Raw genomic sequence first — 17,475 nt, forward strand, 5'->3', positions numbered from 1 at the left:
TGTATTATGGTACCACCTTGTGGTAGCAATGGAAGATGTCATCAAGTATCATCAGCAGAACGCACCTCCGATGACAAGCACTGCATATGATGTGTTATTCATGACAGCTGGAAGAAACTAACATGCACATTAAAATATTTCCCAGAATCTCTTCTGTTAGCGCGGAGACATCTGTGTTGTCAGCAGGAATAAGATGTTGTTCTGGACAGGGTCAGACACCAAATGCCCTATGTGCAGGTATGTTGTGGATTATTTCACTGAGATGTTCAGAGGTAACGTTTGGTGACAGTAGGTGTCTTTCATGAGATCCAGGGAATGTCTGACACTCTTCACCCTCAGTGTTTTCCACTAAATTGATAATGGTCACGTTAAGGAATGAGTTCTTTACAGAGAGTGAGGTGGCTCTTAAAAGAGCCGTTGTTGCGAGTAGAATCAGGGGGTTTAAGCTCGTTCTCCGCGGATGCGACGGGCCAGCTGGATGTCTTTGGGCATGATGGTGACCCTCTTGGCGTGGATGGCACACAGGTTGGTGTCCTCGAACAGGCCCACCAGGTAAGCCTCGCTGGACTCCTGCAGAGCCATAACAGCGGAGCTCTGGAAGCGCAGGTCGGTCTTGAAGTCCTGAGCGATCTCTCTCACCAGACGCTGGAAGGGCAGCTTGCGGATCAGCAGCTCGGTGGACTTCTGGTAGCGACGGATCTCCCTCAGGGCCACGGTACCGGGCCTGTAACGGTGAGGCTTCTTCACTCCGCCGGTGGCCGGGGCGCTCTTACGGGCGGCCTTGGTGGCCAGCTGCTTCCTGGGGGCTTTACCTCCGGTGGACTTACGGGCGGTCTGCTTGGTTCGTGCCATGATCGACTAGTGTCGCTCTGGTTAAGAGAAGTGAACTCTGAGAGGAGACTCGCGGCTCTTAAAGTGTGGACCGGCTGAGGAGCGGTGACGCTGATTCAGACCTCCGGCCCCTGATTGGTGGAGGACTCCTCCTGGAGCTCAGCCGCGACTCTACGAGCGAGTCTCCGCTGCTCATTGGCGGAAAATGATTTAAAAATGTCCGCCAAAAACTGTGAGCTCGCGCCCTCTGTCTTCCTGTCTGGAGCCTCTTCTCTGGTTGGTGCGCGCGTCCCACCCGCTCCGCGGACATATAAAGGAGGGTTTGACGCGTTCACAGACACTTCTTTCCCTGAAACAGTCTAACAATGAGCGGCAGAGGCAAAACCGGTGGAAAGGCCCGAGCGAAGGCAAAGACCCGCTCCTCTCGTGCTGGACTCCAGTTCCCAGTCGGTCGCGTCCACAGACATCTGCGCAAAGGGAACTATGCGCAGCGTGTCGGCGCAGGAGCCCCCGTCTACCTGGCGGCCGTGCTGGAGTACCTGACCGCTGAGATCCTGGAGCTGGCTGGAAACGCCGCCCGCGACAACAAGAAGACCCGCATCATCCCGCGTCACCTGCAGCTGGCTGTCCGCAACGACGAGGAGCTCAACAAGCTGCTGGGCGGAGTGACCATCGCTCAGGGCGGCGTGCTGCCCAACATCCAGGCGGTGCTGCTGCCCAAGAAGACCGAGAAGCCCGCCAAGAAGTAAAGCCGGAGACCTCCATCTACCACAAAGGCTCTTTTAAGAGCCACCCACTCACATGAAAAGAGATGTGATCCTCCTGTGACTATTATGTGGTCCTACTTATTAAGATAATCCCAATAAAGTCACACAACTTAATAAATACCTCAAAACCTTTTAATGTATCGCGTAGAAAGGACACTACTGCAGCTGAAGCATAAAACCGTTTAGACATTGTTTGACACTTGATGTAGATGGATTCACTTTCAGAGAAAGGGAACAGGAAGACAAACAGGCAAGATTACAGAATGAAAAATAAGGATTTGACATTTTAAAGGAGCCACTCTTATTCAATACAAATATTAAATATTCCTTTAGAATTTAAATTGATTGTAGCATGAGATGGGTAATATAAAGGTTTCAATAACCGGATGCTCTTTCGCAGGCTGTGACAATCAAAAACATGTTTTCTACTTTACGCAACATTTGGATGCTTTTGTATAATAAAGATGTATTATACAAGATTTCTTTGTAGAATAGTCTTGCAGGAAAAAAGCTCTTTAAGGAAGGATTGAGCCTTTAATAGAGGTGTTTGTTCTTCAGACTGATATCAGCTCACTTCTTCTTGGCTTCTGCTCCACATAATTGAGGGAATGTTTTGCCATTTGTGCCTTATCTGCTCCATGTTGAAATAGCTTCACACCTTGTCTACAAACTATTTCCTGATGGGTTTATTTTTTAAATGTATTATAACAGTATTTACTTGGAATTGTCCTAATTCTTACAATCTTATACATGTTTAATTGAAATGTACATTTTCTCCATTTAAAACAAATGTTCAGTGATGATGGATGGGCCAAATTCTGGAGTCTGAGCAACATTTGGATATCAAAGAACGGCAGGTGTTGTCCTTGAATAAGGAAAACCATATTTTCTTATAAAATGGTCTTTAGAAGCTCATGTTGGCTCGAAAATAGTGGATTTCCTAAATTTTCCCATCAGCAGTTGTATAGTTCAATTAAATACAGTAAATTAAAATAATTTTAAGAAGTCAAAACACTATAAAGTCTGAAAAAAATAAATAAAGGCAAAGCTCTTTGAGGAGGGATTGGGTGGCTCTTAAAAGAGCCTTTTATAGAAGTGTTTGTCACATCAGTTTACTTCTTCTTGGGTGCTGCTTTCTTGGCTTTGGGCTTAGCGACCTTCTTCACTGGAGATTTCTTGGCTGCAGGGGCCTTTTTCACCACCTTCTTAGGGCTCTTGGCCACCTTTTTGGGGCTCTTTGCTACCTTCTTGGGGCTCTTGGCCACCTTCTTGGCCGCTGCGGGTTTCTTGGCCTTCTTCGGTGACTTCTTAGCGGCTACAACTTTCTTCACTGCCGCTGCTTTGGGCTTTTTGGCCGCTGCGGGTTTCTTGGCCGCGGGCTTCTTGGCTTTAGGAGCGGCTTTCTTTGCCGGTTTTTCGGCGGTGGTCTTGCTCATCTTGAAGGAGCCGGAAGCCCCGATCCCCTTGACCTGGACCAGAGTCCCCTTGGCCACCAGGCTCTTGATGGCGGTCTTGACGCGGGCCTTGTTCTTGTCCACATCGTATCCTCCGGCGGTCAGAGCCTTCTTGACGGCGGCAGCAGACACGCCGCTCCGCTCCTTGGAAGCGGCCACAGTTTTCACGATGAGGTCAGAGACGCTGGGGCCGACCTTCTTCGGCTTGGACACCTTTTTCTTGGCTGCTTTGGGCGCGGCGGCGGCTGGAGCTGGAGCTACTTCTGCCATGTTGTCCCGTTGTTGTGCGTTTGTGTCGTCGAGGACTCGAGAGAGTGAGACTGATGAAGAGCTGAAAGCAGCGGACTGAACTTAAACGCACCATGAGAACCGTAGAGACTCAACCCAGCCCGGAGCTCCTCGTGCAGTCTGAAAGTCGAGTCACTTGTGTTTTCTCTCCACTGATTAAAGACTAAAAACTAAATGTGCATCAGGTGCTGGAGGCTGAAGGCGGAGGAGCCGATAGCGGACTAGTTTCTCTTCATGTTCAGGTCACGTAGAGCTCTGATGATCGATGCGTTTTGTTTGAGGAGCCTCCAAACCTCACATACTCAGCGCCGTGGACAGCAGTGATCAGCGGCTTTTCCCACTCATTTCTCTCTTCAAAGTATTTAAATAACATCATATCGCCATCAAAAGTCGTTTTCCATCTGATCCACATGCTTATTCAGGGTCTCAATGTGAAAACAACCATCGGATGTTGATCAGTTTGTAATAAACTGAAGTTATTCCGGGAGCAGCAAACACACTGATGACGGTGAAGGCTTATAGCTGCTCGGCGGACATGTCCTCTGCTGAAAACACTTATTAGTTCAACTTGTAATCATCAAACATGTTGCCTCTTTTGGAAAGCATAAATGTTGCAATGTAACTTATTTTACCAGTAATAGTTTTCAGCTGAATAAGGAAGTCTGCACTGAAATTTGGATTTTGATAAAAATTTCCACGTAATCCTTATTATTGTTATGAATACTTATTCCGATCATCATTATTTTCAAGCATTCAACATAAATTATGTAAAAGATTCAGCCCAAGCCTTCATAGCTTATTTTACTCTTCTAACTTAGTTGCACATTTGCCAGCATCGTGTTGCTGGATATTACAGTCTGCTCAGTGGTAGCTCTTCTTGCACAGTTCAAACTTACAATACAGGATTGTAAATGTCATTTTTGGTTAAAACACCAAATGAAACCTAGCTTTTTATTGCAAAGTAGTTGTATACATGAAAACCCAGATGAGGGCCTCGGGGCATAGACCAGACCTAGACGTACATGTTATAACACGACAGCACGGCCAAAAAGTCCAAGTAGTAGTCTATCATTTTCCTATATATTATAGATTTAAAAAAATATATTGTTTAAAGATCCCTTTTGAAGATGATTACTGGTATAATCATGGACATGTAATTAGATTATATAACTTTTTGATCAATTTGCACTTTTTGTATAAACAGGTCCATGTGATATAGATGTAGATTGAGTACATCCTCTTGATATTGGCATGCAGAGGGGCGGATTGGCCGTCGGGAATACCCCTGGTGGGCCTATGGGTTTGGGCTTGCCCAATACCGGCCCACCTGTCACCAACGGGCATCTGACGTCGCCCAACCCAACTATATTCTGCTTACAGCAGGAGATTGCAGGGGAGACTTGCAGGTGGTGTTGGATTGAATTCTGGTATCATACGTATCAGGTATCTTGATTTTTATGGCAGGTTATTTTTTGCCCATGGTGATTGAGTTTGACACCGCTCCCCGCTCTAGCCTACTCAACACTCACTCGCTCGCAGATGAAGCATGGTCTTTCTCTGCGGGCATTCCTTAAGGTTTAAAGCTCTGTAGTTATACGTATAACCATCTGATCCTAGCCCAGAGTTACGCATAATCATCTAGCAAAACTATACCTAACTTTGACTGTTACAATAAAACCATCCATCTTCACACCGCTTATCCTGCACACAGGGTCAAACACAAACATGTGTACCCACATCTATTTGTATTAGCACGTAATCTTATGAGCATTCCTGCCTCATCCGTGCCATGTGAGCGCGTTTTTTCTAAAGCTGGGGAAACAGTATCTACAAAAAGAAACCGACTCAACCCCAATACTGTGAAGAAAATTGTGTTTCTCAAAAAAAATCAATAATAATTTCATGTCCCATCCCATGTGTCCATAAGCACCTCAATATCCTGTCATAAGAAACCTTTCAAAAAGCACAATCACTGCCCCACTGACCTTTCCTCTGCAAATCACTTCCCACATTCAAACAATTCACATGCAGTAGGAAGCACTTGCTGGTATTTTTAATTATATTACCTCCATATAACTGGGCCAAAATATACTGGTAGGCTATTCGATATATATGCACTATAGGTTTTCAACAGCAGAGATCGAGTTTGCGATGCATTGAATGAATGAATCTTTTTCCGATACAATTGGCTGGAAAGCTTCAGTGGTTCAGAAAGCTTCACTTTGACATCACTACTGGTCAATACGTGCGATTAATTGAATGGGCCAGTACTTTTTTCCCCCTAATCTGCATTCTGGCTTGTACTCATTTTATATATATATATATATATATATATATATATATATATATTATATTTATATTATATTATATATATATATAAATATAATATATATATATATATATATATATATATATATATAATATATATATATATATATATATATAATATATATATATATATATATATATATATAATATATATATATATATATATATATAATATATATATATATATATATAATATATATATATAATATATATATATATATATATAATATATATATATATATATATATATATATATATATATATATATTATATATATATATATATTATATTTATTATATATATATTATATATATATATATAATATATATATAGGCTTCAATATAGAATTGCCCCTTCACTGGGATGGGGCTCAATAAGTTATTCATACATTTGGTAATGCAGATTCTGAAATATTTCTGGAAAATCAATCAGTATTACATTAATCAAATCAGTATTACGTACAAAATGTTTCAGACATTTTGAAAACTTCACTACCTCACGATCTTACTGGTAGAGGAGGGAACTTATGCAACAATATTGGCATATTTCTGAGAAGATCCTTATAAGGACATCAGCTATTCAGAGAGAGTGCGTGGCCCTTAAAAGGACCGTTTGGTTGTTTGTAATAGAAGTCGGTGTTTATCCTCCGAAGCCGTACAGGGTGCGTCCCTGTCTCTTCAGGGCATAGACCACATCCATGGCGGTCACAGTCTTCCTCTTGGCGTGCTCGGTGTAGGTGACGGCATCGCGGATCACGTTCTCCAGGAAGACCTTCAGCACACCGCGGGTCTCCTCGTAGATCAGACCGGAGATGCGTTTCACTCCACCGCGGCGAGCCAGACGGCGGATGGCGGGCTTGGTGATTCCCTGGATGTTATCACGGAGGACTTTACGGTGACGCTTGGCGCCTCCTTTGCCGAGTCCTTTTCCTCCCTTTCCTCTTCCGCTCATGTTGTCAGATAAGTTTGAAACAAGATAAGCATACAGCGTCAGTTCAAAGAAATTTAAACCCATTCGGAGGACGTGATAGGAGACAGAGGCGGGGCTTGATCTTATTCACATAGCGCCCCCTGCTGAACTAGACCATTAATAATCAACCTTCGTCACCTCTGTCATTGTGCCTCAGATACCTAAACATTGTCCAAAGTACAGCAATATAAAAGACAAAGATGTTTGGGCTTACAAAGCCAAATCACCAGATATTATGATGCAATCGGAGGGAGGATGAGACAACCATCTGATGGATATACTGTGTTACACAGGAGTGAAAACTCCAGTTAAACTGTGTCTACCGCCATCTAGCTGCAAGGAAAACCAAAGCAGACAAAGAGCTTTTGCTGAAAAAAATGTTTTATTTAAAAAAATGACTTCTTTGAACTTTGTAGAAATTCTTTGGAAAGGTGAAACCCCTGACAAGAAAAACCAGGAAAAACAAGAAAAACCCTGCAACTTACCAAAAAACGCTTAATTTAACCGGTATAAGTATAACAAATAATAATCATGAGAGTATGACAGTGTGCATTTTTCACACTGAAAAAGGCAAACTCTTTTCTTGTTTAGTGTTTTTTATTTTGACAGTATTATATTATGATTGTAAGAGGTAATAAAACCTCCCTCTATAAAAGTATTTTACTAATGGCAACCACATGAAACAAGTATCTGTTTTTTTTTAATATTCAGATGTTGCAATTTTCTCATATTTAATAATGCATTCTATTGTTTAAACATACATTTTTAGGAAATGTCCACTAGTAAATTATAATCTTCATTTTGCAGCATTGTGCACCACGAGATGTTTCTAAAGGCTACTAAAACAACTTCACTAACACAGCGACCCAAAGTGTACAATCCACGTCAACCCTATAGCGCCTTAAATAACATTGCATAGGCCTAATACTGCGCACATCTCGTTAGGACAAGACGAACTGGCACAGGACAAAGGGAGATGCAGACATTATATACACACAGAGAGAGGAACGAGAGGAAGGTTAATTTTCAAAATATAACAAGAAATCACAAGACACGTAGACACGAGATGACCTGACTAACACTAACAGTGTTTTTTGACATGATAATCATGGAGTACCTCATTGGGGTTAATTCAATTCACATTTGCTGTGACGGCTCCAGGGCCACTGCCAGGGTATTTGTGGGTGTGTCTCTGTCTCTGTGTGTGTTCACCCCTTTTCCACCAAGGCAGAACTGGTGCTAGTTCGGAGACAGAGCCTAGTTTCAAATCGGTTCTTTGGTTTTCCACCAACAATTTATCTTACCACCCCCGCCGACGTGTACGAATGACTCAAAAAAAGATTTGTTCATTTTACTGAACGAGATTCAAAGAACCGAGTTTGTAAAATGATCCAAACTTCCCATCACTAGTAGCGATTCTAGAGAGGGAACTATTCCCTTTTACAACCCCCAAAGTGTATCTTAAGGACACGAGGTATTACAACATGCATAACAATTAAGAATCTTCAGCCATTTCAAACAAACTCGACAGCTTTCATGCACAAACAAAAGTCATAAAAAGACACAAATGACCTAACTTTAACAGATATGACAAACACTATGTTTTTTTTTTTTTATTCAAATTTTTATTTTCCCAGGCAAAGGCCCACGACCCATTAAAAACGGTTGAGAATCACTGACTCATCGGATACTGCTGTAACCCCATTTAAAGAAGCCATTCCTTCTGCTCTAAGTTTAGTGTCCTGTGAGAACTTCAATCTGTCCCAGATCGATCATTTTGTCGATGCTGCTACAGGCTCTTTGAGAGTGGTCGCTGGACGCTATTGCTCCTCTGGAAAGAAAAATAGCAACAAGAAGGAAGTTTGCTCCTTGGTATAACCCTCAAACCCGGAACCTAAAGCAAACTGTGCGGAAACTTGAACGATTATGCCGTTCCACCAAATCGGATATGATCGGATTGAAAACATAAAACATATAAGACGGCTCTCTGTATACAAGAGCATCTTATTACTCATGATTATTACTCCAGGTTTCTCTTCAGCACTGTAGCCTGACTGACAGTCACAGCTCGGTCGAGCCGTGTATTCCTTTGGACCTCAGTAGTAACGACTTCATGAATGTCTTCAATGCTAAGATTCTGACTATAAAAGAGAAAATTGATGGTCTCCTGCCTTCAACCAGTGCCAAACCTGTCCTCAGATGTAGGAACCTTGGATGCAGCAGTGGGCCCTGATGCCTGTTTGGATGCTTTCTCTTCCATCAACCTTGATCAACTGACTTCTTTAATTTCGAAGTCTAAATTTTCTACTTGTCTCTTGGATCCGATTTCCGTCTGCTGAAGGAAGTCTTTACTCGATATTATGAATCTGTCTTTGTTGACAGGACATGTACCACAGTCCTTCAAGGTAGCTTTAATTAAACCTGTTTTTAAGAAATCTACTCTTGCTCCAGAGGTGTTGGCTAACTACAGACCAGGGCCCGTATCCCTAAAGATTCTGAGAATCCTCTCACAGAGCTCCTAACTTAACCTAAAAATTCCTTGCCAGGAGTTTTAGCTTAGAAGTGATTCCAGAACATTTTCAGTGAACTCTGAGCAAGGAATGGATGGAAAATCCTCTCTTAGTGAGGAGGTGTGGTTGACCCCGTTGCTAGGTATGAGTCATTATTTCAAAAGCCGTGATTGGTTGATCCTACAAGTTTGATGAAAATTAACTTTTGGTGATAATGAGCAAAGGATGTACCCTCAAATCAATAAACATAATTATACACTCTAATCTTATGCAGACTGTAATTGTAAATAATATTTCACATTCAAGAAAATATCTGGAAAATGAATAGTAAGCTGTAGGGTTTATAGCATAACATTAGAATCTAAAATATGTGAAAACTTAAGCTCATTACACCCTGTTCAAATAATGATTTGTGTCTTATTTGCTCATATTAATATCCTAGCTGGCATATTTTGTACTTTCACTCCCATATGGACCCCATTGAAAACAAGATGGCCTATCTCAAGGGGCTGTCCTTAATGAAGTAGAAATTGCAACGTTACAACTCAGTGTGGTCTTAACGAGGGTGACACGGCTCAGCTTTTATCAATGTCTGTGATTGCTGGCTGGTCTATTTATGAAGGCTTGTTAACAAATATCCTACAAACACAGAAAATGGAGAAAAAAAGGAATCGCAACCCGAACTGGACTGAGGAGCAAGGTTTGTTGCTGGCCCAGTTGGTGAACCAACATAAAGGTATGTTACGAGGAAAATTTGGCCCAACTGTCACCAGCCAAGGCAAGAGGCGCACGCCTGGGACACAATATGCCAAACAATCAATGCCTCTTTTCCACTGGTGGTGCGGACAGGCGACGATTGTGAGAAAAGGTGGTATGTGCTGCAGTCCAAGGCAAAAGATGAGATTTCAGCACAGAAGCGGGAATCCTCACTCACAGGTGAGCAAAATACTATAGCCTACCACATAATCTGGCAACTTTCTTCTCCGGTGTAATAGCGTTGTGGCGTCGAGTTGGTGAAGTAATTGCATCTCTAAAGAGATCCACCACAAACATGATTCCTGCACGATCTAATCTGTAGCGTCTCAATAATTCCCTGTCATCCAGTGTTTGCAGGACATCTCTCCTGCCTCCTCTGTTGGCCATTTTGTGCAGCTGCTTAGGGGAACTCCTAAGCCACTAAAAGTCCTCTTCCCTGCTCCTAGCAGATCTCGCCGTAGGAGCCCTTTTAAGTACTAGGAATCTTGAGGAATAGCTTTTATATTAATTGGGATTTTCATGTCACTTTTAGGGGAAATTCTAAGAAAACGTAATGACTCTGAGAATTTTCTTAGAATTTGGCCGCTAGGAGCCACTTTTTGCACAAAAATTCTTTAGGGATACGGGCCCAGATCTCTAATCTTCCTTTCCTCTCTAAGATCCTTGAGAAATCCGTTGCATATCAATTATGTGACTTTCTACAAAACAATGCTTTGTTCGAGGATTTCCAGTCAGGATTTCAAGTGCATCACGGCACAGAAACAGCACTGGTGAAAATTACGAATGATCTGCTACTTTCATCGGATCAAGGACTCATCTCCTTTTATACCATTACCATCGTATCATGTTGCAGAGACTAGAACGTTTGATTGGTATCAAAGGAACTGCACTCAGCTGGTTTAAATCCTATTTATCGGAACGATGCCAGTTTGTGCTTGTAAACGGCAGGGGTGGAAGTAACAAATTACAAATACTTGCAGTTCTGTTTTAGAATAAAGGGTTGGAAATTAAAGCTTTTTAATGCTGTTTTTTACTTTAATTTAAAGAAATAATCGACCAATTAATCGATTATCAAAATAATTGTTAGTTGCAGCCCTACTGTTGAGTATGTAATATTTGAACTGTCAGATTGCTTTTTTTCAATGCAAATCCTTATTGGCTGTCAGATCGTGCCCGCGCCAATTATTCTAAGACATAATATAAGCAAAGGACAAGTCGCTGGTGCAGCAGGCAAATGTTTCTGGAGGTTAAATACACAGCGGTGTAAAGAGTGGACTGAGAATTTGAGAAAGAAATGGAAGGAGAAGAACGTTAAAAAAAAGAATGATGGCCAAAGCTATAATTACGGCCGGGTGTTTAAAAAAGACATAAAGGACATTAACTTTCTTCTCCGTCGTTACTATGGTAGATCTCCCATAGTCCATCCACTATCCCACAGGTCAAAACCCCCTAGCGGCCTGGCAAACTTCCGTTGTGTTTTGAGTGAACTTGCAGCGTTTCTCTCTTGTATGTCTTTAGAAGTTTGCGTCGCGTGTGCTCCGGTCATTTTAGTGATTGCCGCATTTTTCTCTTGCAGCGTTTTACTGTTGCATTTGTTTTGCAGTTTGCATCGCCTTTGCACGTATCTGCCACCGTAAAATTGCCTGTAATTCTTCTATCGTTCGTCTAAGAAATGTGCTTTGAATTTAAATTTTATACATCTAATGTCTGCGATTGACGATGCAATAAAACATCCATCGGTTAAAAAGTAATTTGTAGTAGTTTTTGAGAAGAGCACTTTGTACTTTTACTTAAATATGTTTTAACACTAGTACTTACTTGTAATTGAGTAAAAATCAAGCAATGTAACAGTACTTGTACTTGAGTACAAATTTCCAGTACTCTTTCCACCTCTGGTAAACGGTGAATTCTCGAAGGCCACCAATGTTGGGCACGGAGTCCCACAAGGTTCTGTACTTGGACCAATTTATTTACCTCTATATGCTTCCTTTGGGCCATCTTATCAGGAAACACCGCATAAACTTCCATTGTTATGTAGACGATACTCAACTGTATTTGTCGACCAAACCAGAAGAGACCGACCAGCTTGTCTTGGAGACATTAGAACTTGGATGACCGGCAACTTCCTGATGCTAAACTCAGAAAAAACAGAAGTTATCTTGATAGGCCCAGAGCGCCTTCGAAGTCAGCTGTCACGTGATACACTTTTTATCGATATCTACTTAATATATCGAAAATCAGGAACTTTCTGTCTGTGATGCAGATAAATTAGTTCATGCGTTTGTTACTTCTTGACTGGATTACTGTAATTCTTTGTTATCAGGCTGCTATTGTAAATCTCTTAAACCGCTCCAGTTGATTCAGAATGCTGCAGCATGTGTATTAACAAGAACTAAGAAAAGGGATCATATTACTCCAGTATTAACTTCGCTGCAGTGGCTCCCTGTTAAATCAAGAATAGAATTTAAGGTACATCTCCTCACCTACAAGGCATTTGCTTGTGAAGCACCGCCGTATCTTAAAGAGCTTGTAACACCTTATTGCCCTACAAGGCAACTGCGCTCCATAGATGCTGGGTTACTTGCTGTTCCTAGGGTTTTAAAAAGTAGGATGGGATGGCCAGATCCTTCAGTTATCAAGCTCCTCTTTTGTGGAACCAGCTTCCACTTTCAGTCCGGGGGGGCAAATTCGGTCAGCTCTTCTAAAGTAAAACTTAAAACTTTCCTTATTGATTCTGCTTGTAGTTAGGGCTGGCTCAGGTTAGACCAGACCAGCCCTTAGTTAAGCTGCTATAGGCTTAGCCTGCCAGGGGACTTCTTAGGACACACCAAGCTCCTCTCTCACACTCTCTTTCTACAATAATCCACGTTTTATTAATGTACATGACTTATTCCGCTTCTTTCCGGGAGTTTTTTGTGCTTTCTCCCCTAGCAGGTCTCCGTAGTTCGTAGTTCCTTCTGGACCCTGGTCCTGAAACCTGCTGCTGCTGCCATCATCATTATTATTTTAAATACTAAATCATATTACTGTCATTATAAACCAACATTACCCTCTCCTAAAGACTTTGTGCTTTCCCTCCCCCAGGTGGATGGTGGTTCTATCTCATGGTGGTGGTCGTCCCTGCAGTGGTCCTGCCGTGGGCCTGGCTTGCTACTCGCAATAATTTGAATCATTTCTGTCATAGGAATTAAATGTATTATACATCTTTTGTATTTTTCATTCTGTACACATGACATCCATTGTAATCTGTCCATCCAGGGAGTGGGATCCGTCCTCTGACGTTCTCCCTAAGGTTTCTTCCCTTTTTTCCCCATGGAAGGGTTGGAAGAGTTTTTCCTTTGCCGATGTGTGGGTTTCGGGACAGAGGATGTCGCATGTGTACAGACTGTAAAGCCTTCTGACCGATACAAGGGTACAACAAATAGTTTAGATATCAAACACAGCCAGCCAGTCCACACATCCGCAGACATTGAATAGTGAGGATTCTCACTACAGTGCTATAAGGGTGATGTACACCGACACACTTCAACGCCTTCACTAACAAATGGGATGTATAACTTGCCCCTTTTTAGTGAATGATTCGACTCAAGATACAGAGCTACATTACCTCACTATGGTTGATCAGGGTACAAAATGAGAGAAAAAAAATCTCTTTTTTCCACGCAAGGCAGTCCCATACTGACACAAATGTGGCCATTCACTTTCTGGAGAGGTAAATACACTAAATTAATCCCTCTCAGACACAATTTATGTGAGAGCCAGAAAATAGGATTTATTAGGAAAAGCCTGAATTAGATGAACTGAAACGAACGTTGTTCGTACTTCATAGATTCATTCATTTAGAAGACGGTAACTGCTGGGAGAAAAAGCTCAGCCGCGCCTCTAGAAGCGAGTCTCCGCTGCTCATTGGTGGAAAATGATTTCAAACTGTCTGCCAAATATGAGAGGTCCCGCCCTCTGCTCTCGCGCCTGGAGCCTCTTCTCTGGTTGGTGCGCGCGTCAGGAACCGTCCCGCCCGCTCCGGGGACATATAAAACAGGGTTTGACGCGTTCACAGACACTTCCTTCCCTGAAACAGTATAACAATGAGCGGCAGAGGTAAAACCGGTGGAAAGGCCCGAGCGAAGGCAAAGACCCGCTCCTCTCGTGCTGGACTCCAGTTCCCAGTCGGTCGCGTCCACAGGCATCTGCGCAAAGGGAACTATGCGCAGCGTGTCGGCGCAGGAGCCCCCGTCTACCTGGCGGCCGTGCTGGAGTACCTGACCGCTGAGATCCTGGAGCTGGCTGGAAACGCCGCCCGCGACAACAAGAAGACCCGCATCATCCCGCGTCACCTGCAGCTGGCTGTCCGCAACGACGAGGAGCTCAACAAGCTGCTGGGCGGAGTGACCATCGCTCAGGGCGGCGTGCTGCCCAACATCCAGGCGGTGCTGCTGCCCAAGAAGACCGAGAAGCCCGCCAAGAAGTAAAGCCGGAGACCTCCATCCACCACAAAGGCTCTTTTAAGAGCCACCCACCCACACGAAAAGAGCTGCGATACACATGTCACCAGTATAAGGCACAATAGTTTAAAACTCCGTTCTTGTGCTTTGCTTTTATTCTTGTGTGCGCGTATAAAAGACTTGAATGGTAATTAACCAATTTGGGATCAACTAACAAGATAACTGGATCAGGATTTTGTTATAGACTAAATCATTAACGGATGTAGCTGCTGCAGTGTTTTTAACCCTGGCTCCGTGCCTACAATAAAGTTGTCCTTTTTGATGTTTTGCCGTTTCAGTAAATCCCGGTGTAATCAATGTAAAAATACAGTGGATGTTTGTCAAATCGGTCCAACTGATTCCAGTCTATTAGCCAAATTAACCCGATGGTTGATTTCGGGCCACCTTGATTCCTCACAAACAATCCGAGCTCAAACGTTAATTTGAACGACTAGATGTCAGTCATCAGGATAATTGTGCTCCTCCTACTTCCAAATTGAAGATGTGAAGAATACAAACCGTACGTGTTTCACTTCCGTGGCTCAGTGTGCCGAATGCCTACAAGTCCTGTTAAGGTGCCTTATAATATGTATGACTAATAGACATGTATTTGTCTATTCTGGATGAAAAAAAGGTGTGTGTCATGTCTTGACATAATTATCAACAGGGTGCCCTGTGATTGTGAATGGTTTGTGTGACCTTCATTAGATGATTTCAGTGCACACAATGATTCTTACAACATGATTCTCAACATGCAACTCTGTTGTGAAACGACACAAATAAAAAACAATCTCGTGTTAAATCAAGAGCACTAAAGTGCTTCAATCTCAATAGAGAAATCCGTTTAGAGGCGATGTTTGTGACGCATGCGCAGTATCACACAGAAGGTAACCAATCAATCTCGAGCAACCGCACAGAGAAATTTGCATCTCGTTCATATATAGATGCCGTCCTATTCTGTTCGCGACATTGACAGTCTACGAAAGTGACTTGAATCATGCCTGAGGTTGTGAAAGCGCCCAAGAAGGGCTCCAAGAAAGCCGTGTCCAAGGCCGTCACCAAGGGCGGCAAGAAAAGGAGAAAGTCCAGGAAGGAGAGCTACGCCATCTACGTGTACAAGGTGATGAAGCAGGTGCACCCCGACACCGGCATCTCCTCCAAGGCCATGGGCATCATGAACTCGTTCGTGAGCGACATCTTTGAGCGCATCGCCGGCGAGGCCTCTCGCCTGGCTCACTACAACAAGCGCTCCACCATCACCTCCAGGGAGATCCAGACCGCTGTGCGCCTGCTGCTGCCCGGCGAGCTGGCCAAGCACGCCGTGTCTGAGGGAACCAAGGCCGTGACCAAGTACACCAGTTCCAAGTAAACCTGATCTAGACCGCCAACACAAAGGCTCTTTTAAGAGCCACCCACCTCTTCTAAAGATGATTTCCTTATGCTTGTATTTCAAAACGTTCCTCATGTGTTCATTTTTAAAATGGCACAGTATTTACTGAAATATTCATAATGGTAATAATTCGGTTATACATGTTTAAGTGAAATGTGCAAATTGTTTAATGATTGCTTATCAATTCAAAGCACAAACTGCCTTGTTGCCCAATCTGCATCCATGGTTTGTTTTTTCTAAAAGGAGTACCAAAAACACACAATAGTGGCCATTATGGTGTATTAGAAAAATGTGTATATCGTCCAACTTTCTAGGGAATCTATAAATCTAGGTGAATCTGTTTAATTTAACGGGGGCTCAAAAAGGGCAGGAAGGCAAGGTTGAATATAAATGGGAACACGTCTTTGACCGCATAGCAAAAGTTTGGGCAAGATAATGTAGAAACACCGGCAGTCGCTCAAAGGTCTCGTGTGTGTCTGTAGACACTAGGAGACATCAACCAGAATGAGCCAGTTAGTCTAGCAGCAACATGCCAGAAAGAGGGACAATAGTGGGACAACATCAGGATAATCACAATGAGGGTGCTTTAAATAGAGATGTCTGTCAGATAAGTAAACACGTTGGAGAAAGAATAGAACACAGATTAAACTGAAGGGCGTTAATCCACAACAGTAACAGTATCTTTGATTAGAGATAAACATAAAAAGTATTGTGTTAATAATTTAAGAGAAGGAAAAGTTCTTTAAGGAGGGATTGGGTGGCTCTTAAAAGAGCCTTTTATAGAAGTGTTTGTCACATCAGTTTACTTCTTCTTGGGTGCTGCTTTCTTGGCTTTGGGCTTAGCGACCTTCTTCACTGGAGATTTCTTGGCGGCAGGGGCCTTTTTCACCACCTTCTTGGGGCTCTTGGCCACCTTTTTGGGGCTCTTTGCTACCTTCTTGGGGCTCTTGGCCACCTTCTTGGCCGCTGCGGGTTTCTTGGCCTTCTTCGGTGACTTCTTAGCGGCTACAACTTTCTTCACTGCCGCTGCTTTGGGCTTTTTGGCCGCTGCGGGTTTCTTGGCCGCGGGCTTCTTGGCTTTAGGAGCGGCTTTCTTTGCCGGTTTGTCGGCGGTGGTCTTGCTCATCTTGAAGGAGCCGGAGGCCCCGATCCCCTTGACCTGGACCAGAGTCCCCTTGGCCACCAGGCTCTTGATGGCGGTCTTGACGCGGGCCTTGTTCTTGTCCACATCGTATCCTCCGGCGGTCAGAGCCTTCTTGACGGCGGCAGCAGACACGCCGCTCCGCTCCTTGGATGCGGCCACAGTTTTCACGATGAGGTCAGAGACGCTGGGACCGACCTTTTTCGGCTTGGACACCTTCTTCTTGGCTGCTTTGGGCGCGGCGGCGGCTGGAGCTGGAGCTACTTCTGCCATTTTGTCCCGTTGTTGTGCGTTTGTGTCGTCGAGGACTCGAGAGAGTGAGACTGATGAAGAGCTCAAAGCAGCGGACTGAACTTAAACGCACCATGAGAACCGTAGAGACTCAACCCAGCCCGGAGCTCCTCGTGCAGCCTGAAAGTCGAGTCACTTGTGTTTTCTCTCCACTGATTAAAGACTAAAAACTAAATGTGCATCAGGTGCTGGAGGCTGAAGGTGGAGGAGCCGATAGCGGACTAGTTTCTCTTCATGTTCAGGTCACGTAGAGCTCTGATGATCAATGC

The 17,475-nt window shown here is 43.4% G+C and overlaps 3 protein-coding genes, 1 long non-coding RNA gene and 2 pseudogenes across 6 annotated transcripts; 3 read left to right on the top strand and 3 right to left on the bottom strand.

The window, feature by feature from the left end:
* Positions 1 to 6: 6 nt before the first annotated feature.
* On the bottom strand, positions 7 to 979 carry LOC120812596 (histone H3). The gene has a single exon (XM_040168724.2). The coding sequence runs from the start codon at positions 850 to 852 to the stop codon at positions 442 to 444; it is 411 nt and encodes a 136-aa protein (XP_040024658.1). The 5' UTR covers positions 853 to 979; the 3' UTR covers positions 7 to 441.
* A 191-nt stretch (positions 980 to 1,170) lies between these two features.
* On the top strand, positions 1,171 to 1,869 carry LOC120812597 (histone H2A-like). The gene has a single exon (XM_040168725.2). The coding sequence runs from the start codon at positions 1,197 to 1,199 to the stop codon at positions 1,578 to 1,580; it is 384 nt and encodes a 127-aa protein (XP_040024659.1). The 5' UTR covers positions 1,171 to 1,196; the 3' UTR covers positions 1,581 to 1,869.
* Positions 1,870 to 2,649: 780 nt separating this feature from the next.
* On the bottom strand, positions 2,650 to 3,386 carry LOC120812595 (histone H1 pseudogene; annotated as a pseudogene). The gene has a single exon (XR_013454659.1). The product of XR_013454659.1 is annotated as a histone H1 pseudogene (transcript).
* Positions 3,387 to 9,790: 6,404 nt separating this feature from the next.
* Positions 9,791 to 13,108, top strand: LOC144391326 (uncharacterized). The gene is made up of 3 exons (XR_013455243.1): positions 9,791 to 9,883; positions 9,997 to 10,083; positions 12,988 to 13,108. It is a non-coding gene; the product is annotated as an uncharacterized LOC144391326 (long non-coding RNA).
* An 853-nt stretch (positions 13,109 to 13,961) lies between these two features.
* Positions 13,962 to 14,409, top strand: LOC144390871 (histone H2A-like). The gene has a single exon (XM_078097340.1). The coding sequence runs from the start codon at positions 13,989 to 13,991 to the stop codon at positions 14,370 to 14,372; it is 384 nt and encodes a 127-aa protein (XP_077953466.1). The 5' UTR covers positions 13,962 to 13,988; the 3' UTR covers positions 14,373 to 14,409.
* Positions 14,410 to 16,521: 2,112 nt separating this feature from the next.
* Positions 16,522 to 17,249, bottom strand: LOC120812594 (histone H1 pseudogene; annotated as a pseudogene). The gene has a single exon (XR_013454660.1). The product of XR_013454660.1 is annotated as a histone H1 pseudogene (transcript).
* Positions 17,250 to 17,475: the final 226 nt, after the last annotated feature.

Source organism: Gasterosteus aculeatus, chromosome Y (assembly GCF_964276395.1).
Source record: "Gasterosteus aculeatus chromosome Y, fGasAcu3.hap1.1, whole genome shotgun sequence".
Taxonomy (NCBI): domain Eukaryota; kingdom Metazoa; phylum Chordata; class Actinopteri; order Perciformes; family Gasterosteidae; genus Gasterosteus; species Gasterosteus aculeatus.

Excerpts from the sequence above, each read along its gene's own strand:
- LOC120812596 (XM_040168724.2), bottom strand. The coding sequence starts at position 852 with ATGGCACGAACCAAGCAGACCGCCCGTAAGTCCACCGGAGGTAAAGCC.
- LOC120812597 (XM_040168725.2), top strand. The coding sequence starts at position 1,197 with ATGAGCGGCAGAGGCAAAACCGGTGGAAAGGCCCGAGCGAAGGCAAAG.
- LOC144390871 (XM_078097340.1), top strand. The coding sequence starts at position 13,989 with ATGAGCGGCAGAGGTAAAACCGGTGGAAAGGCCCGAGCGAAGGCAAAG.